The sequence below is a fragment of the Procambarus clarkii genome, chromosome 79 (assembly GCF_040958095.1).
Source record: "Procambarus clarkii isolate CNS0578487 chromosome 79, FALCON_Pclarkii_2.0, whole genome shotgun sequence".
Lineage (NCBI taxonomy): Eukaryota > Metazoa > Arthropoda > Malacostraca > Decapoda > Cambaridae > Procambarus > Procambarus clarkii.
In genome coordinates this window covers 7,682,496-7,709,585 of record NC_091228.1, presented here as the reverse complement: position 1 = coordinate 7,709,585, position 27,090 = coordinate 7,682,496, and the positions used below count along the sequence as shown (strand labels likewise).

The window sequence follows — 27,090 nt, the reverse complement described above, 5'->3', positions numbered from 1 at the left end:
GATGAAAGTTATCTTAAAATATGAAGCACAAGTATGGTGAAGCTGTATGCAGACGAGGAGTCACAATACCGTGGCTGAAGTATGTTGACCAGACCACACACTAGAAGGTGAAGGGACGACGACGTTTCGGTCCGTCCTGGACCATTCTCAAGTCGATTGTGAAGCTATATGTTAAGTTTCGTTAGAACTAAAGTGCTTATGAGAATAAGAACATGACTTGGGGAATCTGTAGCAGGTCTTTTGGTCTATAAGTGTCAACTCCCATTATACAACCTGCCAACCACCCCAAGTCATAGACATTGGTCCACCCAATGTCTATGATACCTGTCTCTAACCAGCGCTTAAAACAATGATCTCATGTCTGTTTTTGTACAGCATGGGTAATGATATGGACCAAGGTCCCCTGAGAGTAACCCTGCCCCGTGGAGGGGTTCCAGGACATTAGGAAGGGATTCATGACGTGTGTTGAGGAGTTATTCAAGCCACGAACAGATGAAGATTAGCAATTTGGATTCATGACCTGTTATCAAGTCTCGCCCACCTCTAAGCTATCCTAGGGGAGTCGTGTATATAAAGCTCTTGAGAGTGATTCTCGTCACAGTTCACTCTCTGCTGTTCTCTCCTAGAGGCCCCTAGCAGTCTTCACAAGTAAGTTGTGACACAGATACATCAATGGCAAAGTTTCTTTCACCCTATGCCCCTGTTACCTAGCAGTAAAATAGGTACCTGGGTGTTAGTCAGCTTTCACGGGCTGCTTCCTGGAGGTGGAGGCTTGTTCGAGGACCGGGCCGCGGGGACACTAAAGCCCCGAAATCATCTCAAGATAACCTCAAGATAACGGGATATACAATGCCCCTAAAGTTTCCACCTGTATTATGGGAAATCAGTAAAGCACTTAGAGGATAAATAGTGTTATGTGCTCTCATGATGTTGGGAATAATACTCAAGGATCCGTGGGAACTTTATCCCATACAATGTACTTCTGTATGTTGTATTACGGGTTCACCATAGCCCGTGCTACATGGACACTGCGTTCTGAGTAGCTAAATCTGAAACAACATGGATGTTGTACTCTCAGAGGTAGGGTGCTTCTGAGTGCTGTGCCCATCTGAGTGAGACCGTGTGTAGTGATCTTGAATGTTGTGCACCTCTGATTGAGACTTCTCTCCCACAGTGACTGGTGCTGGTGTGATGTTTCTGGTCCTGGTGGGAGCCGCTTGTGCCTGGCCGCAATTCAACACTTCCTTGACATTTCCATTCTTTCCTCGAGAGAACGGAGGGTCCTTCCAATCCAGCTCCTCCTCCACCAGTTCCTCCTCGTCCTCGAGGTCCTCCTCCTCGACCTCCAGCTTCGCCTCGTCTGCAGCGGGAACAGAGTTCAAGAATTCATCTGCCAGTGACAAAGATTCTGCGTCAAACAGTTCGTCTACCTCCTCCTTTTCCGGGTAAGTTGTCACTCTCCTATACATTATCATCACGAAATTCTTTCCATATAGAATTCACGTTTTTGGCGCGAGATAAAATGTAATTCACGAGAACTTCAAGATTAGCAATTGCAACCGGGAAATCATCCCGATTTACCACAGTTCATGCAGTCTCTCCGAGATACAAACCAGGGTTTTAAGCAATTCCTCCCATTCAATCACGGGGGGATTGCGTAAAACCCTGGTTAGTGCCTTTGAGAGACTGCAGGAACCGTGTTAAATTAGAATGATTTCCCAGTTGCAATTCTTTTAACCATGTCGTAGCTCAGTCGATTAAGGAAGCTATTGGGATCCTCTCGGACGTAGGTCCGAACCCTCGTCATGGCCCTTGTGGATTTGTTCACTTAAAGATTAGCAGACTGTTAAGAGTTGCACATCTTGCAGATTATAGATGCATTTGGGTAAAAAAAACATTATTTCCTCTTGATATGATTGTCGTGTAATAGTTTGGGTCAAGTGTTAGAGAAGTTGTAAGTGTCACAGTTCTGCGTTGATCTCGTGTTATTCGAATCCGATTGTTAAGAATGCAAGTTAGATCGTGTATATATTGGTGATCAAAGTTCCAGTTGGAAATGTTTATTGACAAGTCAACCCATAAATCGTGGTGATGCGGTTTTCCGAGTTATAAAATTTGCATATTGTCCTTGATGTGTTAAGTGCGTGCGTGTGTGTGTGTGTGTGTGTGTGTGTACTCAGCTAATTGTGCTTGTGGGGGTTGAGCTTTGGCTCTTTGGACCCGCCTCTCAACTGTCGACTGGTGTACAGATTCCTGAGCCTACTGGGCTCTATCATATGCACATTTGGAACTATGTATGGAGTCAGCCTCCACCACATCTCGGCCAAATGCATTCCACCTGTTAACTACTCTGACTCTGTGTGTGTGTGTGTGTGTGTGTGTGTGTGTGTGTGTGCGCGTGCATGTATTAGAGTGTTTATGTTTACTTCCGTGCATATGTGCGTTTGTGTTTTCATATGTGCGTATGTTTATGAATATGTAGGTTTGTTTTGTATCTTTGTGCATTTGAGCACGCACGCGCGCGCGTGTGTATGTGTATTCGCCTAGTTTTATTTTCCTAGCTGTGCTTGCTAAGGTTGAACTTCTGCTCTATAGTCCCGCCTCTAAACAGTCAATCAACGATTGTGTGTACTCACCTAATTGTACTCACCTAATTGTGCTTGCGGGGGTTGAGCTCTGGCTCTTTGGTCCCGCCTCTCAACCGTCAATCAACTGGTGTACAGATTCCTGAGCCTATTGGGCTCTATCATATCTACATTTGAAACTGTGAATGGAGTCAGCCTCCACCACATCACTTCCTAATGCATTCCATTTGCTAACTACTCTGACACTGAAAAAGTTCTTTCTAACGTCTCTGTGGCTCATTTGGGTACTCAGCTTCCACCTGTGTCCCCTTGTTCGCGTCCCACCAGTGTTGAAAAGTTCGTCCTTGTTTACCCGGTCGATTCCCCTGAGGATTTTGTAGGTTGTGATCATGTCCCCCCTTACTCTTCTGTCTTCCAGTGTCGTGAGGTGCATTTCCCGCAGCCTTTCCTCATAACTCATGCCTCTTAGTTCTGGGACTAGTCTAGTAGCATACCTTTGGACTTTTTCCAGCTTCGTCTTGTGCTTGACAAGGTACGGGCTCCATGCTGGGGCCGCATACTCCAGGATTGGTCTTACATATGTGGTGTACAAGATTCTGAATGATTCCTTACACAGGTTCCTGAACGCCGTTCTGATGTTAGCCAGCCTCGCATATGCCGCAGACGTTATTCTCTTTATGTGGGCTTCAGGAGACAGGTTTGGTGTGATATCAACTCCTAGATCTTTCTCTCTGTCTGTTTCATTAAGTACTTCATCTCCTATTCTGTATCCTGTGCCTGGCCTCCTGTTTCCACTGCCTAGTTTCATTACTTTGCATTTACTCGGGTTGAACTTCAACAGCCATTTGTTGGACCATTCACTCAGTCTATCCAGGTCATCTTGTAGCCTCCTACTATCATCCTCTGTTTCAATCCTCCTCATAATTTTTGCATCGTCGGCAAACATTGAGAGGAACGAATCTATACCCTCTGGGAGATCATTTACATATACCAGAAACAGTATAGGTCCAAGGACTGACCCCTGCGGGACTCCACTTGTGACGTCTCGCCAATCTGAGACCTCACCCCTCACACAGACTCGTTGTCTCCTGTTGCTTAGGTATTCCTCTATCCACCGGAGTACCTTCCCTCTCACTCCAGCCTGCATCTCCAACTTTCGCACTAGCCTCTTGTGTGGCACTGTATCAAAGGCTTTCTGACAATCCAAAAATATGCAGTCTGCCCACCCTTCTCTTTCTTGCCTTATTTTTGTTGCCTGGTCGTAGAATTCAAGTAACCCTGTGAGGCAGGACCTGCCATCCCTGAACCCATGTTGATGCTGTGTTACAAAGTTCCTTCGCTCCAGATGCTCCACTAGTTTTTTTCGCACAATCTTCTCCATCAGCTTGCATGGTATGCAGGTTAAGGACACTGGCCTGTAGTTCAGTGCCTCCTGTCTATCCCCTTTCTTGTATATCGGGACTACGTTAGCTGCTTTCCAAGTATCTGGCAGTTCCCCTGTTGCCAGTGATTTGTTATACACTATGGAGAGTGGTAGGCTCAGTTCTCTTGCTCCTTCCTTTAGAACCCAAGGGGAGATTCCATCTGGGCCTATAGCCTTCGTCACGTCCAACTCTAGTAAACACTTCCTTACTTCCCCACTGGTAATCTCAAACTCTTCCAGTGGTTCCTGGTTAGCTATTCCCTCACTTACCTCTGGAATTTCTCCTTGTTCTAAGGTGAAGACCTCCTGGAATTTCTTATTCAATTCCTCACACACTTCCTTGTCATTTGTAGTGAATCCTTCCGCCCCTATCCTTAATCTCATAACCTGTTCCTTTACTGTTGTTTTTCTCCTAATGTGGCTATGCAACAATTTAGGCTGAATCTTTGACTTGCTTGCGATGTCATTTTCGTATTGTCTTTCTGCCTCTCTTCTCATCCTGACATATTCATTCCTGGCATTCTGGTATCTTTCTCTGCTCTCCAGTGTCCTGTTATTCCTATAGTTTCTCCATGCCCTTTTACTTTGCTGCTTAGCTAGCCTACATCTTTGATTAAACCATGGGTTTCTCATCTTCATTTCTCTGTTTTCCTTTTGGACTGGGACAAACTTGTTTGCTGCGTCCTTGCACTTCTGCGTGATGTAATCCATCATATCTTGGGCCGTCTTTCCCCTGAGCTCTGTTTCCCATGCTATATCTGTTAGGAATTTTCTTATCCCCTCATAGTTTCCCTTTCGGTATGCTAACCTTTTGGTTTCGGTATCCCTCCTCGAGTTCAATAACCCTTCTTCAATCAAGTACTCAAACACCAGTACACTGTGGTCGCTCATTCCTACTGGGTCCTCAAAACCGATGGGTGTGTGTGTGTGTGTGTGTGTGTGTGTGTGTGTGTGTGTGTGTGTGCTCGCGCCTCATTAATAGTCAATCACAGTATCATCTCTCTGCCCAGGTTCGTGTCTGGAGAGGACGCAGAAGGCGCCTGGAACCATTTTGCTGCTGCTTCAGGAGGTCTCTTCCCCGGGGTCCATGGAGCTGGAGTGGGATCCTCCAACCAGAGCTCCGGTCCAGACGCTCAGGGATCCACTGCAGGATTTGGAGCCGTCAGTAACGATTCTTCTTTAGGGAATCTGAATTCGAGTACAGGGTTCGAGTCTGGCACTCCGGGTTCTGCGACAGGTATTGAGGTAACTACTTCAGGCTTCGGATCCAGCACTCAAGGCCCTGCTTCAGGTATTCATGGATCTTCAACAGGCTTCGGATCCAGTACTCAAGGTCCGCCTTCAGGCTTCGGATCCAGTACTCAAGGTCCGACTTCAGGCTTCGGATCCAGTACTCAAGGTCCGATTTCAGGCTTCGGATCTAACACTCAAGGTCCTGCTTCAGGTATTCATGGATCTACACCAGGCTTCGGATCCAGCACTCAAGGCCCTGCTTCAGGTTTTGGATCTAACACTCAAGGTCCGACTTCAGGCTTCGGATCCAGTACTCAAGGTCCGACTTCAGGCTTCGGATCAAGCACTCAAGGTCCGACTTCAGGCTTTGGATCTAACACTCAAGGTCTGACTTCAGGCTTCGGATCCAGTACGCAAGGTCCGACTTCAGGCTTTGGATCAAGCACTCAAGGTCCGACATCAGGCTTCGGATCCAGTACTCTAGGCCCTGCTTCAGGCTTCGGATCCAGCACTCAAGGTCCTCCTTCAGACTTCGGATCCAGCACTCGTGGCCCTGCTTCAGGTTTTCATGGATTCAGAACAGGTTTCGGATCAAGCACTCAAGGCCCCGCTTCAGGATTCGGATCCAACACTCAAGGTCCTCCTTCAGACTTCGGATCAAGCACTCAAGGCCCCGCTTCAGGATTCGGATCCAACACTCAAGGTCCTCCTTCAGGCTTCGGATCAGATACTGAAGGTCCTTCTTCAAGCTTCGGATCCAGCACTCAAGGTCCGACTTCAGGCTTCGGATCCAGCACTCATGGCCCTGCTTCAGGTTTTCATGGATTTAGAACAGGCTTCGGACCAAGCACTCAAGGCCCTGCTTCAGGCTTCGCATCAAGCACTCAAGGCCCTGCTTCAGGTTTTCATGGATTTAGAACAGGCTTCGGACCAAGCACTCAAGGCCCTGCTTCAGGATTCGGATCCAGCACTCAAGGTCCTACTTCTGAAACTCTTGAGACCACTGGAGAATATAGATCCGACAACCGTGATTTTGGACCAGTGCACCAAGGATCATTTGCTGATGACTCAACCACCCAAGAATCCCTTAGAAACTCTTTTGGATCTGTCCCCCAGGGTACTTCTACTGGCTCTTTTGGATCCGTCCCCCAGGGTAGCTCTACCGGCTCTTTTGGATCTGTCCCCCAGGGTACCTCTACTGGCTCTTTTGGGTCTGTCCCCCAAGGTACCTCTACCGGCTCTTTTAGATCTGTCCCGGAGGATGTCTCTGATGGCTCTTTAAGACCCGTCAACCAGGGTGCCCCTGATCACCCTTCCAGACCCGTCACATATGGAACCTCTAACGTCTCTTTTCAACCCGTCCATCAGGGTACCTCTATTCGCTCTTCTAGACCCGTTACCCATAGTGCTTCTGGTGACTCTTTCAGCCCCGTCAACCAGGGTGCCTCTGATGGCTCTATTGGATCCGTCCCTCAGGGCGACTCTAACGTCCCATTTAGATTATCATCCCAGGACGAATCTTTAAGCCAAGGGTCTAGTGGCTTTGGACCAACCTCCATCGAGGCCTCAGAAAGCCAAGTAACTGATGGCGAATTTGGAGCTAAGCTTCACAATGCTTCTGGGAGTCAAGAACCATCTGTTGAATTCAATCCCGAAGCCCGACACCCATCTGGACCCCAAGGATCTTCAACTGCATTTCGATCTGGAGCCCACGGTCCATCAGGGGGTCGAGGATCTATTTTCTTTGGATCTTCAGCGCATGGTGCGTATGGTAGCCATGGATCTTCCGTTGTATTTGCATCTTCAACTGAAGGGGATTCATCCAACGAGATATCTGCTACAGATAACTCGTCTATTAGCAATAGTTCGTCTATTGGTAACAAAGATTTCGCAGGTTTTGTTCCAAGAAGACCAGGGTCAACTGACGGATCATTATCGAACACAGACGATTCCTCTGCTGTCATATCGTCAAGCAGCGGGTCACATGCAAGAGTCGTCAGTCAAGATTACATTCTTCCACCAGCCACCCTGGAGTCATCTGGCTCTGGTTTCGGTGTCAAGGACTCCAGTGTCACTGAAGATATCAGCAGCAATAGCCCAGGTAAGGGTTATTGATACCTTACGTCCTACCTCCCCAAAAAAAAAGATATCTTCCGTAGAGAGTACCACAATTTTAATCGACTTAACTCTATTGCCACCAGTTGAACAATGTATTTTCCAATAAATATTTTAACGTAAACTATCTAAAAATATAGTTAATGAAGCTGAATGCTGCTTTTCACACTCAAGTGTCTTTATAACTAATGTTTTAGGTTTCTAATTTGTTTTTAATTTGTGAATATAGTGTGGTTTTTAAATACCATTTTCCGGAAAATTTTGTATATTCTGTTAAACTAAAAATATCGCGGTGTTTGTATACAGTTCACGCAGGCTCTTGTCCGGACTTTCCGAATGTGTGCGTCTTGACTAAGTCTAGAAGAACAGTCAAGAAGTGTTCGAACGACGGCTCTTGCCGCGCCTTTGAGAAGTGCTGCGTCGATGCCTGCCAGTCCGACAGCTGGGTGTGCAAGCCTGCCATAACCTTCCCTGTCGTGTGGGGCTCCCCAGTTATCGTTCAGCCCCTTAACTGGTGATAATCAGTCTCCACTCAGCCCCTTAACTGGTGATAGCCAGCCCTCACTTAGCCCCCTAACTGGTGATAACCAGCAATCACTCAGCCCCTTAACTGGTGACCATCAGTCCTCACTCAGCCCCTTAACTGGTGACCATCAGTCCTCACTCAGCCCCTTAACTGGTGACCATCAGTCCTCACTCAGCCCCTTAACTGGTGACCATCAGTCCTCACTCAGCCCCTTAACTGGTGACGTCTAATTACATCACCAATTATTAAAATATTTCTACAGCACATAAAGACTAAGTCATAAAGTGCTTGTATGTACATAGTTATCTGAATTAATTTCATTCCATTTTGCAATCAAAGTGATGCAAAAAATGTGTTCATATTAAATTAAGACAATTATTCAGGTTTAATAAATGTAGGAACTACACTCTTTTAAGCAAGTAATTATCATATTACACTCCCCTATTTTTAAGTATATTTATAACATAGTAACTGAGACCTCCTGTCAGAAGTCTCTTTTACGACAACGTTGATTGGTTGATGTCGAACCAATTTCATTGTCTATATGTATACAGTGATAATTTAATATATTATTAAATATACAAATATTGCAATTCTTTTTCTCGAGCCTTTTTTTAACCACATATAGAGTAGAAATATTATTTTACCTAATATTTTTCATATTTTCTATGGTATTAATATTTTTAGCAATGCATTACTATACATGTTATGGCTAAATCCAACAGCAGGAGTGATTAGTTTTTATGATTTCTAAATATATAGGCAGAGCAGTTATTTGGTGATACAGTTATGACTAACTTTGACATATATCCTTGTATTGAAATTGCCTCAACCACATTGGCAGTTATATATTCCTCCGATGGCTTGTTAATATTGGTCATTTGTTCTTATATAAGAAAAAAAATATTATATTAAGTTTGGTACTAAAGTAATAATTTACAGATACTAAAGTTATGAAGCATAGTTAAAAGAATTCCCAACTTTCTTAACAGTTAAAAATAAACTTCTTTTCACAAAATTTCAAGTCATTGGGAATGCTCTGAATCTATACTTCTTATCAATTATTTATTGCTTAAAATATACGAGGTTTCATCACAAGATATTTCGTGTTTTGTCAAGTGCTCAAAACTTGTGAAACGAATTTAACTTCAGCAGCTGACACATACTCAGCTGACAGTACTGAAATTGGTAAAAACATTCCCTGAACAACAAAAAAGACTTCACAATCTTGCCACCTTTCAAAGAATTTATGAAGACAGTTTTCTGTCTCGACAATACTATGAGATTTTTTAGACCACATTACGCTAACTATATATTAAACCTCAAGGATGGGATAAGAATTCCTTTGTAAATTACGAAAGATAATAAGACTTCTTCGAGGACCTTATCAGGAGAGGGAGGCAGAATTGGGTGGTTATTGTGTCAAATGATAAAGCAAATGTTATTTAGTCAAATGTCCTTACGGCCGGTCAAGGTGGACAGAATCCTCGCGAGGAGTAAAAAGGGGCAAATGCTCGCTTGATTCTGATTTTCATTATGGAAGTCGACTGCCAAAACAGGTCTGTTGATCTTTCCGACTTCTGAAGTTTTAAGCAAGAGATGTCAGAGAACTTATCATAGGGATAACTGCCTTGTGGTGGCCATCTCTAACGGGACATTAGTAATTATGTTTATGTTCGTTGATAATGATATGTTTATATATATAGTGAGAAATACAATGACGAGAATAAACATTAACTACCTGTGGTTGATTCACGGGTTTTTCTATTCACACTTTCCACTAATACAATTAAAATCTCGCAAGGAGACATGATACATATCCTCACCCCAGCCAATAGGCTGCTCTAAAACTCTAACTATTTATACTCTACCTTTGATAATGTTGACAAGGGCCAACGAAACGCATCGTTTAGTGTTATAATAGCCACCAGTCTCCGTGGTGTAGTGGTAAGACACTCGCCTGGCGTTCCGCGAGCGCTGTCATGGGTTCGTATCCTGGCCGGGGAGGATTTACTGGGCGCAATTCCTTAACTGTAGCCTCTGTTTAACGCAACAGTAAAATGTGTACTTGGATGAAAAAACGATTCTTCGCGGCAGGGGATCGTATTCCAGGGACCATAGGATTAAGGACTTGCCCGAAACGCTACGCGTACTAGTGGCTGTACAAGAATGTAACAACTCTTGTATATATCTCAAAAAAAAAATAAATAAAAAAAAAAATAAAAATAAAACTGTAAAATTAACTTTTGTAAAGTTAATTTTTCAACTACATTCTCAAATGAAGAAAATAAAAGAACAATTAAGAAGCCTCCTGCTAGAACAGTAGATCTTACCCTCTGTCACGTTCAATAATATATACGTTTACAAGAAAGAATGCTCTCTAATATATATAATATATAATATATATATATTATACCTAAAAGGGGTACCACCTCTTGTGCTAGTGTAGGGACCCTTAACCTCGGAGAAGAAAATAAAGAATAATCAGTGAAGACCTTGTGGATCTTCACTGATAACTATGATATTTCTTCTACCACCCTTATTCTTATACCCGGCTACGACGAATTTTCTCTCCCCCCCTTCCCCTATTACTTCCCCCCTCTACTTTTTTCATCTTTCTTTCCCTATCCCTGCCTCTCTTCAATTCTCCTCCATCTTCCCCCCTCTTCATCTTTCTTAACGACCCTCCTATCCACCTTTCATCCCTTTTTCTCCTTTTATCTCCTACCTCTCTTTCCTTTTCCACCCTCTCTTCCAATATTTCCCCCTCTCCCTCCCTCTTCACCCTTCTGCCCCCTCTCACCTTTCCCTTATTCAAACATCTCAACCCCAACCCTCTTCTTCACCCTCTCTTTCCTTCCTCCCCCGTTCTGTTCTCAGAAAAATTACATAACAAAGTACTGAAACTGATAAATAAGTCTACGGTTAAGACATCCTATTTTCAATATCTACTCCACGAAAATCTAAGAGGTTGGGCCGGGGGTGGGGAGAATTACATGCCAATATTTCTTAAAGTATTTCACTATTGCCAATCCCGCCTGGCCTATGACACTCTTATACCCCACATGCTTCATGTATAAAAGTTTGGCGAGACTAGCCACAAGCCTCTGAACTCTAACCCTGGACAAGTTGACAGGCATTCGCTCCTAGAGATATAGACTGGGTAGATTAGGGATTCGATCAAGGTACTAGAACCCATTAGATTACGTCTTGTCTACCCTAGGGCACGATTCACAGATAATTTTCTAAAAAAAAATGGGTTCTACATGAACAGGATTCTCAGGAGGGAACAGTAAGGGAATGGAACAAATTATCCCACCATACCCAGGGCTCAAACCTGATAGTTCTCGCTAGTGAGTCGAATATTTAAAGACCAAAGCCACTATAAAATAATGCTGCTTGATGTGAATAATACAGTAGAAAGAGAATCATTTGAAATAATGCAATACACGAGTACATCCAGCTGCATTTGTTTCACTTCTCAGATAAATGATATCATGCATTATGCATAAAACATGACAAGCAATAGAGTATTGGACACATTTGAACCCTCAGAGCCTCCATACACGAGTCCCCAGGTGCCCTACAGGATACAATGTAACGCTGGAACACCGGAATGACGACACATACACCTCTCAATATTACCGGCTCATGTACAGTATTCGTGGAAATGTGTGGTAAATCCCGTCCACTGGCCAGACATCCAAGGGGGAAGGTTGGTATATAAAGGTCACGAGAGCGATCACCGCTACACTTCACTCGCTGCTGTTCCTTCGTAAGGACATCTGCAGTCGTCATAAGTAAGTTCAGGCGCAGATACAGCACAGGGCTTTGGAAATTGAAATAAGTTTATTGAAGTAAAATACACACAAAGGGATGAGGTAGCTCAAGCTAGCACAGGGCTTAACCATTCCTTTAGAGGTTCAAACTATCTTTATCTATAGAATAGAATGCCTGTTCGAGGTTGGAGTTCAAACACTTGTGCTTCATCTTAACCTTTGCAAGATTAATGGCGATTTTATCATGTTATACGAGGACTCTGCTCCTCACCTCTCCTTCACGAAATCTGTGAGAAATGTTCATGCCTTTTAATATTCGTTTAATAATGAATTCAGAATTTGATTTTTAAAATATATCTTTAGAGGACCGATTTGGTTTTTGGGTTCATCATTTTCGTTACCATGATGGAGTATAGGAGAATAGGTGCAGGGAGGGAGAGAGAGATGGAGAAAGGGCATGTATGTGAGCAGAGAGGAAGGAGAAGAGTGTATATGGGCAGGGAGCAAGGAGACAGGAACTGTATGGGGAGGACATAGGGAGGATTTGTATTAGGGATATGGGGAGTATGTGGGAGGAAATGAGAGGGAATGTAGGCGAGGGAGGCTGTGTGTTGGGGAATGTTGATGGTGTGATGTTTACACTGAACAAGAGAGTGAGCATTGAAGAATATTACAGCTATGAGGAGAGATGGGGAGGGTGTTTGTACAGCAAGACGAAGGAGTGAGTTTGGAGGGTGATCTGGGAACCGGGTCGTCCCGGGCACCACCTGGTACCCATCAAGTATCATAAAAATAACACATCATTTAATCTGTATATATGAACAGTTTGCATTTTTGGCGATCAGCCTAACCCCACTATCATATAGAAAAGACCTTTCCAAGTGTATTTGCATTAATATGAAAATTAACGCAAAATTAATATGGTTTGGTCAACAATATGAATATTATTTTCCTAGACGCGAAGATCGCGAAATGTAGTGATCTTCACAGTGTAAGTTCACAAGACAACGTTAACACAAATGCTCAGTGTTGCTACCCTGTAACAACTGATGGAGAAGACTTACATATTAGTTTATATTCTCACGGTCCCTGACCACCTGTACCTTGGGATGTACTCCTATATGTTACACTTCCGAGCGATACAGTGTACTCCGGTGTTTTAAACCCATCATAGCCGGGCATTGTACATCTGAATTTTGTAATTTACTGGAGATATTTCCCCCACAGTGAGAGGTGCTGGTGTGGTCTTGGTGGTGCTGGTGGGAGCTGTTTGTGCTTGGCCACCAAACAAGTCTTCCTTCAAACTGCCTGTCTTTCCTCAAGGGCATGCGGCATCCTTCCATGCCAGCAGCTCCTCCTCCAGCTCCTCCTCGTCCTCGAGTTCCTCCTCCTCTGCTTCCAGCTTCAAAACGTCTGCAGCAGGAACCGAGTTCAAGAATTCATCTGCCAGTGATGCCTCCTCTTCCGCAGACAATTCTGCTTCCTCCTCCTCATCCGGGTAAGTGCTTGTTCCACTATTAATGGTCCTTATAGAGAATAAGTCCTGCCTTCAATGAACTTAATACCTATGTACTTAAAGATAATATGTTAATTTTGTGCACCGTTCAACTCTTTGATGCACGGGAATCAAACTGCGAAAGTTAATCGGATATAATTTACATATGTAACAGCTTAATAACTGTCTTTTGCAGTTGTCAGAGTATTTTATTCCTATCACACAACGTAGATCGACTAAGATCCAGTTTGCTTGATACAATTAAGGATGGCAATGTACTTAAACGAATGGAAACCAGATTCATTGCAAATCAATGGAAAATAGATTAATTGCCAATGGTTTTCCGATGTTAAAAGATTTTACATACGCTTTGATGTGAATAGGTTTGGTGTGTGTGTGTGTGTGTGTGTGTGTGTGTGTGTGTGTGTGTGTGTGTGTGTGTGTGATTAATATGACTCACAGCATCACCTCTCTCCTCAGGTTCGTGTCTGGAGACGCTGGGGAAGACATCTTGAACAGTCTTGTTGCTGCTGGAGGCATCTTGTCCGGGATCCACGGAGCTGGGGCAGGATCCTCCAGTCAGAGTTCCGCCTCAGGAGCTCAGGGAATCAATAAAGTATTTGGATCTGGCAGTCACAGTTCAGCTTCAGGGATTGATGGATCCACAGCAGGATTCCAGTCCGGTGGTCATGGTTTTGGAGCCGTAAGTCAAGGATCATTTGGGCATGGATCTGCCGCCCAGGGTACCACAGGCGGATCTTCTGGCTCCTCCAGTTTCGACCAGCATAAAAATCAAGGCTCCGCTTCTGGTTTCGGAGCGATCACACACAATTTCTCAGGAAAACAACAAACTGACGTTGGACTTGGATCTACAATTCATGGGGCCTCTGGAAGCCATGGGTCAACTACTGGATTTCAATCTGGAGCCCGAGGTGTGTCCGGAAACCAAGGTACTTCGGTTGGTTTTGGATCTGGATCCCATGGTGCGTCTGGTACCCTGGGTGAATCTGGAATCTTAGATGTGTCAGCTGGATTTGGAACTGCAACCCACGGTGTAGCGGGTGGCCATGAAGCTTCTACTGGATTTGGATCTGCAGTCTTCGGTACATCTGGAAGCCAAAAGAGCACTGTCGGATTTGGATCTGGAGCCAATGGTGCAACTGGAATCCAAGTGTCTTCTGGTGGATTTGGATCTGGAGAACACGGTGCATCTGGAAGCCAACAAGCTTCTATTGGATTTGGATCCGCAACGGACGGTCATTCTAGCGGCGAAATATCATCATCAGATAAATTATCTGGTAGCAGCGGTTCATCCATTATCAGCGAAGGTTTTACAAGCTTCGCTTCAGGAAACCAAGGCTCGACTGGAGGGTCCTCTTCAGACTTACATGATTCCTCTGCAGAGTCATCGTCCGGTAGCGGGTCCTCTATTGGGGTCATCAGTCAGAGTTATATTCCACCAAGAGCCAGCTACTAATCACCTGGTTCTGGCTATGTTGTCAGGGAATCCACCATCAAAGTCTGAAGCAGTGATAATCCAGGTAAGTGATGATAGTGAATTACGTTTTTCGTAATCATTTTAATTTTATTAATCACATAATCCCATTAATATCTCAATACAGTAGTTTTGTTAGCTCTTAACGAGCCACACATAATATTTTACATGATTGTATTATTATTATCCGTATCTTTAACAGTTAATGAAGCTTTACACTTTTCTTATCAGAATTTCTTCATTGAAATATTTTACTACTCAAACCTTCTACAAGTAAAGCTAGATATATATAATTAAGTGCTTTTTTTCAAAATTTATATATATATATTTAATTATTTTTTTTGTAATAAAGTAGATCGGAGTAAACTAAATACATCATTGTGTCTGTGTTCAGAACACACTCGCTCCTGTTCGGAACTTCACTCACCAAAGTCAAGAAGGACAGATAAAGAGTTCGAACGACGTCTTAATTTTTCACGCCTCTAAGAAATGCTGCATCGAAGCTTGCCAGTCCAGCAGTTGGGTCACCAAGTCATCTCCTACTCAGCCCATAGACTGGTGACCACCAGCCTTCGACTCCAAGACTGGTGACCAGGACTCCTCCTAGACTCCTAGACCTTCTTTAATCACCAGATGTTATCACTTTCCTACAACTGTTGTGTGTGTATAAATGCTCGTGCATGCATAGCTTATTTGCTTATACTATTGTGTGTTATTTTACTAATAGATTGTATTTAAAGTGATGCAAAAACACTAAACACATTGAACTAGGACAATAAACTGGCGTGTTATGCAAATGCATAATTTGCATTTCATAAATAAATAATACATTATATATAAAGATATTATGAATTATCATGTTTAGTGAATCAGTTATTGAAACCTATTTAATTACACTTTTTACTGTGATAATAAAATTAAGTAATTGAAAATGCAAAACTTATTTTCCTTCGATGACTAATTCTAATATAAACATTTTAAAAGAATATTTAACTTAATATTTTATAAACATCTGATTTATTTTCAATATTTATCCGATATATTTACAAGGTTATTTACAAATATATTTACAATTAAACACTGTATAGCAAAATTCTACTATATAATTATTAGCTGCTTTGACATATACGACTAAAGCTAAATCAGTTACAGTATATGACAATATAGGAGAGATAAATCTTCCAATTATCTATGATATCTTTGACATTGTATTGTAATTAACTCAACCACAATAGATAACAAATATCCTTCCTGTGTCCACATTATATTTTAATTTTAATTTTCTGCAGCGATCTTAAAATTCTAGTGATTTTGGTCATGTAGTAAAAATGGAAAAATTAGCAAAGAAAATTTTAATGAAATTTTGAGTTGCTTATCAGTGTATGAAAGTTAGGTCAGAGGTCAAGACAATGTGAATGTTATGCAGCTGAATTTCTTTTCAGTTATTTATAGTTTAAAACATTCACAGTTTACTCTGAAAATATTTATGAATTCTGTCAAATGCTCGAAATTTACAAATTAATTTGTTTTTCCTTAGTGGCTTACCATGGGTGAAATGCATAACAATACTAAATATGACGAACTTTAACAAATAAAAACAGAGAAGACGTCACAAGTTTGCCACTAGTGAAGGGCTTGAAGATTTTTTTTACAGCAACTATGGGGAAGTAGAAATCAAAAACTGAGAGCAACCTTGCAGCAAATCACCAAGATGTGATTTGTTTTGTATATTTCGTAGGAGTCAATAAATCCTCTAAAACTAACGCCTATTCTCATCTTGGTATATCCTTATATACATAAACATTATTACATGTAGAGAGTTCATTGCTTTCCCTTCCCCACCTTCCCCGAAATAGATCTGGTCACGTATTTACACAAACCACCCAGCCTCCCTTCCCACTCTCAATTCTTACCCTAATTCACTCTCAATCCTCTACCCCCAGCTTTTTTGACTCATCAACTCCAACCCCAGCCCACAGCCTCTTGTTCTCTACCTTCAACTATTTCCACCACCCATCTCTCTTGCCACAATTTGCAATTCATGTAATCAAACAAGACCTATCCCCTTTTCGCTATGGAGTCATTAGTCAATTCCTTACCATTTATCATGCCTTACCTGTATTGTTAAAGAACACATTACTCTCATCTAATCAGAACTCTTACCTAAACACCCTAAGTGAGCTAATAGATCAAAAGCTCCCTGAAATACGATCATAGTTGTTAACTAACAAACTCACACAATATATAAACTCCTGTATCAGAATTCAGGAATTAATTGTATGCAAATAAAAAATGTAATGCGAATGCCTCTATGAAGAAAATAAATTAATGTTCAACACTTTGACAACAATTCCAGAAAATTACTACAAATTATATTCTTTAGAACCAGCTTTTACGTTCCCAATTACATTGAACGTCTAGTCACATAGCTGCATTATTTGTTCAATAAATCCCTGAACTATATGTTTAACACTTCTCTAACCCTGTCCATGGAGGACAGAAGAAAATGTATACATGCTGGTTAGCATTGTAAATGTGTGGCCACGTCTGTGGTGGAAAAAAAAGTTGCCATTACCTAAACTACTGGATTTGTAAAGAAGAAATAACAAATTTACAACATTTTCAGGCCAATAATATATAAGTCATACATATATGTGTATATATATTATATATATGTACACCTTACCCCCACGTTTTGGGTAGGGTCTCCATGTAGCTAACTTTCTTTAGGTAATTATTAGCTTGAAAACTTTATGAATTATTGACGTTTTGGACCTTTCCAGATTATTATTACCTTGGTAATGGTCCAAGAGGGACAGAAACGTCACTTCCATTATTTTCAGAGGTGTGTGTTGGGTGTCTAAGTTTCAGCCCCCGTTAGTGTTACTCGTTGTCTGTGTCAGATGTGTCTTATGCAATTTTCCTCCATTTTTGGGCAACACGTCAACGTTAGTCAGATCCTTTCAGCTGCCACAGGTGCAGGTCTTCACAAACTTACGTTGAAAACACAACATCTATTTCATTGTCATGACTCTTACTAAAAGTTTCCTCGAAATTTTTAGTAAGATACATACACGTAGCGATAGGAATAAATATTTTTTTATAATTAACTATCGAAAAGAGAAGAAAGAGAGAGGATATGATCCTAACATACAAGATACCGAGCTGAATAGACAAGAATCACAAGTGCATACGAGTCAAAGAAACGTAAGGTTTCCTCCTAACCAATCAGAGGACCCAAAACTTGCTGTTATGGGTCCCATTTCATTTAATTTTATTGATTAATTATGTGAACGAAACTTGCAAATAATCTCGAGTGGCAAGTTATTACATATGTTTCAAATTCACGAAAAATAGCAAATAACATTCAATTTCGTGATAATATTCCATACTAGTGATCAGAGACTAGCAAAATATTATCTTTAAAAGCTCACTCTTTAATTGGTTAATCTATAAGGTTTATGGAATACTCATAATATATACTTTGAACAAGCTTTACTTGATCAGAATATTTTAGAAATAACTTCCTACTCCAAAATCTATTACGTGTGGACTTATTATTTTTTTCATGAATGCACAAAAATGTTCACTTTCTTTTTAATTACTTCTGAATACTCTTTCACTATTTTTAAGGATATTAACTAATGGGAAAACCAATAGAGTGATAAATACATATTTTTGTCTTGACAGGAGACCGGCAAACTAATTTACATTTAACGATCTAGAGAGTGGAAATTAGGTAGATCAATGTTAAAGAATTTATCATTCCAAATAATTTATTAGTTCCCCAGTTATCATTATAGAAATAACGCTAACAGCATTATTTGTTTGGCGAGTATTTATGTGAAAAAAACATAGACAATTAATTGCTGTCCAATTCCAGTCTGATATTGACAGTTGGGTGACGTTTGTCCATTAAATTGCAGAAATAATGATTGTTTAATCTGCCAAAAGTTTGAAGCATTTCGTCAACATGACCAATAAATAATTTAGTTATGTTTTAATGTATAAACACGCAGAAGCCAGCTTCCCCACACTTAACTCGATAAATAGTATGACTTCAATAGGAGTAGTATATTATTGTATGTATTCATTCAACAAATATATTTTCTGCACACTCCTTATTTGTAAATTTTTATGTTTTATTTGTATTCTGTATCACTTCGTATACTAATAGATAGATTCACATACTTTATTTAAGAACAATAACTTTAGTGATTTTGATTAAAAACGTTATGCTCAGAATTTGGTAATCAACTATACTAACAATCTTTTGAAATTTCATCATTTGGAATTGACACGAACAATGTCAGTTCGTAATGATGAGTTATTATGGTGAAGACGTAATAGTAATTGACCTTTGGCTAGTTAATAGCCAAACTACTCACGTAAAATAATTATATGGGTGACAGTGTAACAAGTTTAAAAAACAATTACTCTGCTGTCACGCAATCACTTAGTTCTTACTTTTCATTTAGAATTGAACGTCCTTAGATAAACATTGTGAAACGAATGAGCTGTGTTTAACGTAAAATTATTGTCTCCCCCTTTTTATAATGCATTTGGAATTAGTTAAACCTTTGCATTGTAACGCATCTAGGCTTAAGTTGGAGAAATGACGATAGATGGTAATTTGCCAGAAGTAGAAATAGACTCGTTTGGGTACTTTTGGGAGAGTTATAAAAGGCCCATAATGCGAGTTATGAGAGTGGAGGAACTAGTGCATGAGCCACCTCATTGCATCAGTCTTCAAACTCATGGTTGTCAGAACATTCTGTAGCATAGATCATTTATTATGATGCGAGGAACACTATCTTTTGTTAACTAGGACTTGACATATTGCGTTTAGTTAATTATCCTTATTGCTAGAATTGCTATATTTTCCTTACTAAAGAAGAACAATATTCAGTTAATTATTTTACTTTGCCAATCAATGTTAATTTGCCAGGGTTACTTTGTCAAATAATGACATTCAATGTATTGTGTATTGGCTAATTTTAAATTCTAATTTTAGAATTAGAATTTAATCTAAAGAATCTAATTTTAAATTCTAATTTTAGAATTAGAATTTAATCTAAAGAATCTAATTTTAAATTCTAATTTTAGAATTAGAATTTAATCTAAAGAATCTAATTTTAAATTCTAATTTTAGAATTAGAATTTAATCTAAAGAATCTAATTTTAAATTCTTATATTCTGAAAATATGTATTTTTTTTATTAATAAAGTAATGTTATACTTAATTGTCTCTACATCTCTAATCTTCTCTCAGCATCGGACATTTTTTACTGGGTATATTTCCTTAAAATTTAACTAACGTAACAACTCTGATTTTTTAAATAAAAGATGATTACCTAATCCGTTAAATATATCAAGCATACTAATTATGAAACGAGCAAAAAAAAATGTCACACTGTACTAAAGAAACGTGATATACTCTGACTCATACTTGCATGTTTTGCTTAGCTAAAGTTAGTATATTATTAGTTTTTCTGCATTTTTTATAAAAAAAAATATGCTAAATTTCCGACCTTCAAGTAAAGCCAATCACATTGACCAATAACTTTCGTATGAACATTATCCTTAAAACGCGTGAAACAACACAATATTGTACACTTGAAACTTCACAGCCTTCAGGAGCGCCCCAGAAACCCCCAAGAGCGCACAGAAACCTCCAAGAACCTCCAGGAACCCCCAGGAACCTCCAGGAGTTCCCAGGAACCTCCAGGAACCCCCAGGAGCCCTCAGCAACCCCCAGGAGCCCCCAGCAACCTCCAGGAGCCCCCAGCAACCTCCAGGAGCCCCCAGAAGTTCCCAGGAACATCCAGGAACCCCCAGCAGCGCCCAGGAACCCGCAGCAACCCCCCAGGATCGCCCAGGAACCCCCAGGAGCTCCCAGGAACCTCCAGGAACCCCCAGCAGCGCCCAGGAACCAGTAGCAACCTCCCACGATCTCCCAGGAACGTCCAGGAACCCCCAGGAACCAGCAGCAACCCCCCCCAGGAGCTCCCAGGAGCGTCCAGGAACCAGTAGCAACCCCCCCCCCCCCACGAGCTACAAGGAACGTCCAGGAACCCCCAGGAATTCGACAGGAAACAATAGGACGCTGGAACGCCGGTGTGACGTCAGGTGTCAGACTCAAGTACAGTATACGGGGAAGTGTGTTAAGCCCCACCCACCGCCCAGACACCCTGGAGAGGCCCGCTATATAAAGGTCACCAGAGCCATGACTGCCACAGTTCACTCGCTGAGGTTGCCTCGTAAGGACGTCTGCAGTCGTCATAAGTAAGTTCTGACAGACGTAGCATAGATAAACTATTCCTATAAATCTCAAACTTCATTCATATAAAAACAATCAGTGAATAGTTTTGGAGAGTTATAATATCCTACCTTGAACTTTGGCATTAGCAAAACGACATAATTTTATTTATAACTGTGCGAGGGATGAGTTAATAACTTGCCAAGTGTGTTGGATTTGTGCTCTGGTTAAATAAGTTTAATTATTTTGCGACAGTGTAAGATCATGATATGTGATGTCTTCAGTGTTGGTTTTCATAGTAATGTCAACACAAATGCTCAGTGTATCCGCCCTGTAATATGACAACTTATGGAGGAAACTTGTGTATTAGAATATATTTTCTCACTGTCCTTACAAATCCTATCCTACAGTGTGCTCCTGTATGTTGGACATACCTAGGTGATACAGGGTACTTATAAAATTTTGTATACATCAAAGCGAGTCAGTGTTCGCATGAGTTTTGTACATCTCTGAGTGAGACATTTCTCTTGCAGTGAAAGGTGTTGGCGTGGTTTTGGTGGTGCTGGTGGGAGCTGTTTGTGCTTGGCCGCCTTACAAGTCTTCCTTCAAACTGCCTGTCTTTCCTCAAGGGCATGCGGCATCCTTCCATGCCAGCAGCGCCTCCTCCTCGAGCTCCTCCTCGTCCTCGAGTTCCTCCTCGTCTGCCTCCAGCTTCGCCTCGTCTAAGGCAGGAACTTTCTTCAAGAACTCATCTGCCAGTGATGCTGCAGCTTCCGCAGACAGTTCTTCCTCCTCTTCCTCCTCAAAGTAAGTTCTCGTTCTCCTCTACAATGTCCTCAAGCAATAAATTTACAGGATGAAGTCTACTTAAAACATAATTCCTTGTAGCCGACAGTTTTCAGATTCTGAGAGAGTTGCTCACTCCGCAGCTCTTCAGTTCACGGGGATCAATATTCGCAAGTTAATGTGATGCATTATTTAACTGGTTTCTATATCTGTCAACTGTATTTTCCACTTTTTTCCGTTCCCATCGCGCTTCTAATAAGTCCAGTTTACTCGTTTAAATGACCAAAGTTCATTTTGATTAATTCATTTTGTTCCAATGCTTAAACTGATTGGAAAAAGATTAATTTTTCAACGGTTTTCTGAAGTTAAAACCTTGCATGTGGCCTTCTTGAGTATTAGTTTACTGAATGTGTGTCAGTGTGTACTGTATTTACTATTTGTTTCTGCAAAATCGAGTTATTAGCTCTTGGACCACGCCTTTCTTGCCAATCTATTTTTCCTCTATTATATCTGCTATATATATTTCTCTCTAACACACACATCCCCAGGAAGCAGCCCGTAACAGCTGTTTAGCTCTCAAGGACTTATTTGCTGCTAGGTGAACAGACGCATCAGAGTGAAAAAAACTTCGCCTATTTGTTTCCGCCTAAGTTGGGAATCGAACCCGGCCATTAGGACAATGACCTCCTAGCGCTATTCATTCAGCCGCGAGGCCCCTATGTGTGTACTCGCCTAATGTACTGTGTGTGTGTGTGTGTGTGTGTGTGTGTGTGTGAGAGTTTGTGAAGCATTATTGTGAATCACAGTATCGTCTCTCTGCTCAGGTTCGTATTCGGAGACGCTGGAGGACACATTTTGAACAGTCTTGCTGCTGGTGGAGGCATTCATCTCGGGATCCACGGAGCTGGGGCGGGATCCTCAAGCCAGAGTTCCTCCTCAGGAGCTCAGGGAATCGGCGCAGAATTTGGATCCACCAGTCACGGTTCTGCTTCGGGGATTCACAGAGACACTACAGGCTCCGGATCAGGAAGTCATGGCTTTGGAGTTGCAAGCCAAGAATCAGTTGGACATGGATCCGTCAACCTGGGTACCTCAGGTTCTTTTGGATCCGTCACCCAGGATACCGCAGCAGGCTCTTTCGGATCCGGTACCCAGGGTGTCTCTGGTGCGGCATTTGGGTCATCCATCCAAGACGAGAATAAAATCCAAGATTCGGCTGCTGGTTTCCAAACAACCACTCAAGATTCTTCTGGAAATCGAGAAACTGACGTAGAGTTTGGATCAACAATTCATGGTGCCTCTGGAATCCAAGATACTTCAGTTGCGTTTGGATCTGCAGCAAACGATGCTTCAGGAAGCAAAAGAACTGAAACCGGTTTTGGATCCCAAACACTTGATACGAGTGTAAGCCAAGGTGGTTCTTCTGGCTTTGAGACTGTAGCGTCCGGTGCATTTGGAAGCCAAGGATCTTCCACTGGTTTTGAACCTGCAACTTATGACGCCTCTGGAAACCAAGGATCTTCAACTGCCTTTCAATCTGGAGTCCACAGTGCATCTGGTAGCCAAGAGGTTTCTTCAGGAATTGGATCTGGAGCCCATGGTACATTTGAAGGCCAGGAGACATCTGTTGGATTAGGATCTGAAACTCAAGGTGCATCTGGGACACGAGACGTTTCTTCTGGAATTGGATCTGGAACCCACGGTGCATCTGGAACGCAAGAGCCTTCTGTTGCACTTGGATCTGGAAGTCACGGTACATCTGGAACCCAAGACGTCTCTTCTGGAATTGGATCTGGAGCCCACGGTACATTTGAAAGCCAAGAGAAATCTGGTGGATTTGGATCTGGAACTCTCGATGCATTTGCAACCCAGGAAGCTGCTTCTGGAATTGGATCTGCAGCCCACGGAACATTTGGAAGCCAAGAGACTTCTGTTGGATTAGGATCTGGAACTCACGGTGCATCTGGAATACAGGAAACTGCTTCTGGAATTGGATCTGGATCCCACGGAACATTTGAAAGCCAAGTGAGTACTGTTGGATTTGGATCTGAAGCCCACGGTGCATCTGGAAAGGAAGAGGCTTCTGTAGGATATGGATCTGGAACTCACGGTGCATCTGGAACCCATGATGCCTCTTCTGGAATTGAATCTGGAGCCCACGGTGCATCTGGAACGCAAGAGACTTCTGTCGCATTTGGATCTGGAGCCCACGGTGCATCTCTAAACCAAGACGCTTCTTCAGGAGTCGAGTCTGGAATACAAGGTGCATCCGCAGGGCAAGAGTCTTCTGTTGGGTTTCCATCTGGAACCCAAGAAGTTTCTTCTGGAATTGAATCTGGAGCCCACGGAACTTTTGAAAGCCAAGAGACATCTGGTGGATTTGGATCTGAAACTCACGGTGCATCTGGGACCCAGGATACTGCTTCTGGAATTGGATCTGCAGCCCACGGTACATTTGAAAGCGAAGTGAGTTCTGTTGGATTTGGATCTGGAACCCAAGAAGTTTCTTCTGGAATTGGATCTGGAGCTCACGGTACGTTTGAAAGCCAAAAGAAATCTGGTGGATTTGGATCTGGAACTCTCGATGCGTTTGCAACCCAAGATGTCTCTTCTGGAATTGAATCTGGAGCCCACGGAACATTTGAAAGCCAAGAGACTTCTGTTGGATTAGGATCTGGAACTCACATTGCATCTGGAATCCAGGAAACTGCTTCTGGAATTGGATCTGGATCCCACGGAACATTCGAGAGCCAAGAGAGTTCTGTTGGATTTGGATCTGGAATTCACGGTGCATCTGCAACCCAAGACGTCTCTTCTGGAATTGAATCTGGAGCCCACGGAGCATCTGGAAAGCAAGAGACTTCTGTTGTATTTGGATCTGGAGCCCACGGTGCATCTCTAAGCCAAGACGCTTCTTCAGGAGTTGAGTCTGGAATACAAGGTGCATCCGCAGGGCAAGAGTCTTCTGCTGGATTTGCATCTGGAACCCAAGAAATTTCTTCTGGAATTGAATCTGGAGCCCACGGAACTTTTGAAATCCAACAGACAGCTGGTGGATTGGGATCTGAAATTCACGGTGCATCTGGGACCCAGGAAGCTGCTTCTGGAATTGGATCTGCAGCCCACGGTACATTTGAAGGCCAACAGACTTCTGTTGGTTTAGGATCTGGAACTCATGGTGCATCTGGAATCCAGGAAACTGCTTTTGGAATTGGATCTGGAGCTCACGGTACGTTTGAAAGCCAAGAGAAATCTGGTGGATTTGGATCTGGAACTCTCGATGCATTTGGAACCCAAGATACCACTTCTGGAATTGAATCTGGATCCCACGGAACATTTGAAAGCCAAGTGAGTTCTATTGGATTTGGATCTGGAATTCACGGTGCATCTGGGACCCAGGAAGCATCTTCTGGAATTGGATCTGGAGCCCACGGTGTATCTGGAAACCAAGAGGCTTCTATTGGATTTGTATCTGCAGGTCACGGTGCATCTGGAAGCCAAGAAGGTTCTGATGGAATTGGATCGGTGGTCCATGGGGCCTCTAGTATCCAAGAGTCTTCTACTGGATATGGATCTGAAGCCCACGGTTCATCAGGAAGCCAAGGGTCTTCTTTTGGATTTGAATCTAAACCCCACGGTGCATCAGGAATTCAAGACGCCTCTGCTGGATTTGGATCTGCAGCCAACGGTGCTTCGGAAAGCCAAAAGTTTTCTCTTGGATTTGGATCTTCAACCAGCGGTGCATCTGGACCCCAAGTGGTTTCTGTGGCATTTGGATCTGCAACACACGGCGATTCTAGCGGTGAAATATCTACAACAGACAACTCATCTGGTAGCCACGGTTCGTCCTTTATCCGCGAAGACTTTTCAAGCTTTGCTTCAGGAAGCCAAGGCTCAGCTGGAGGATTATCAACGGGAATACAAGATTCTTCTGCAGAGTCATCGTCCGGTAGCGGGTCTTCCATAGGCATCATCAGTCAAGGTTACATTCCTCCATCAGTCAGCCTCAAGCCATCTGCTTCTAGCTTTGGTGTCAGGGAGTTCATCTTCAAAGTCAGCAGCAGCAACAATCCAGGTAAGGGATGCTGAGAGTTTGCTTCTGTCTTCAGCATCAATCCCATTAGATTATTTCAACGAAACCACTTATGTTCAACACATTATTTTATTGCTGCTAAATTAATTAATAAATAGGATTTTCTTCGTTAGCATTAACCCATTAATCTTAAATATGTAGTTAGTGAAACTACGAATTTATTACAAATCAGAATTTCTTTAAGAAGATATTTTACTTCGCAAGTTTTTTCTGAACTAAAAATCAGAGCCATATGCAGGCGATGAGTCACAATAACGAGGCTGAAGTATGTTGACCAGTCCACACACTAGAAGGTGAAGGGACGACGACGTTTCGGTCCGTCCTGGACCATTCTCAAGTCGATTGTGACTGATCCAGGACGGACCGAAACGTTGTCGTCCTTTCACCTTCTAGTGTGTGGTCTGGTCAACAAAATCAGAGCCATTTTAATATTGTGAAATTTGCTTCTAGGTGTATATAGTTTTTAATTATATTAATAAAATGCTATAGGTAAGGGAATTAACAATGTTTTGTGTCTATGTGCAGTTCATGCAGGCTCTTGTCCGGACCTACCAAGCGAGTGTGTGCAGACCAAGACGAAGAGGACTTTTGAGAAATGCACAAACGATGGTTCTTGTGGTGCCTCTGAGAAATGCTGCTTCGATATCTGCCAGTCCCCCTACTGGGTCTGCAAGCCTGCGGTTACTCAGCCCATTGCTTGGTGATCATCCACTCTCACCCAGCCCCATGACTGGTGATCATCAGCCCTCATCCAACTCATCACATCGTTCCATCACTAGTTATTAAGGCTTTCTTAGAGGTGTATACTTGAATGCTAACTCATACATCTCGTATGTGTTGACATGTTTCAGTATTATTATATAGTTATAATTTATACTCATAACAATGTATAATCTGTGATTATTTTGAACCGAGACAATGGGTTAGCGAGTTATTAAATGCAGGAGTTGCATGCCTTAATTATTTAAACATTGTAGCTGAAGTGACACGCTGAATGGTTCAGTTATTTAAGCGCAATTTATACCCTTACATGCTGAGATAATACATTATAAAATAAATGAAATGGACAATATTATTTTTCCTTAAATCACTTTAGAAAAATTCTAACAAAAAGCGATGAACAACGATATATTTGTCTTAACATTTTTTTTCTTTCTAATATTTCTAAATGTATTATACATTTACATCCAAGTATAATTAAAAATTACCCGCTTTGATTTGAATAAAAAAATGGTATATGAGGATACAGTAGAGAGCAATTTTCAGAATATGTATTAAGTCCTTGAAATGTTTTTCCCGTTA

At 42.0% G+C, this 27,090-nt stretch overlaps 2 protein-coding genes across 2 annotated transcripts; both read left to right on the top strand.

The window, feature by feature from the left end:
* The first annotated feature begins 597 nt into the window (after positions 1-597).
* Positions 598-8,471, top strand: LOC123764577 (sericin 1). Its single transcript, XM_045752566.2, has 4 exons — positions 598-648; positions 1,175-1,445; positions 5,019-7,342; positions 7,663-8,471. Coding segments are annotated over exons 1-4 (2,808 nt in total). The 5' UTR covers positions 598-647; the 3' UTR covers positions 7,875-8,471.
* Positions 8,472-11,611: 3,140 nt separating this feature from the next.
* Positions 11,612-26,851, top strand: LOC123764527 (hornerin). The gene is made up of 7 exons (XM_069314650.1): positions 11,612-11,682; positions 12,889-13,159; positions 13,637-14,631; positions 20,281-20,679; positions 21,443-21,716; positions 22,520-25,770; positions 26,314-26,851. Coding segments are annotated over exons 1-7 (5,370 nt in total). The 5' UTR covers positions 11,612-11,681; the 3' UTR covers positions 26,493-26,851.
* Positions 26,852-27,090: the final 239 nt, after the last annotated feature.

Coding starts and splice junctions, on each gene's coding strand:
- LOC123764577 (XM_045752566.2), top strand. Junction 1,446..5,018: donor TCTACCTCCTCCTTTTCCGG/GTAAGTTGTCAC, acceptor CTCTCTGCCCAG/GTTCGTGTCTGGAGAGGACG. Junction 7,343..7,662: donor TATCAGCAGCAATAGCCCAG/GTAAGGGTTATT, acceptor GTTTGTATACAG/TTCACGCAGGCTCTTGTCCG.
- LOC123764527 (XM_069314650.1), top strand. Junction 20,680..21,442: donor CCAGGAGCGTCCAGGAACCA/GTAGCAACCCCC, acceptor TTTCTCTTGCAG/TGAAAGGTGTTGGCGTGGTT. Junction 25,771..26,313: donor CAGCAGCAGCAACAATCCAG/GTAAGGGATGCT, acceptor GTCTATGTGCAG/TTCATGCAGGCTCTTGTCCG.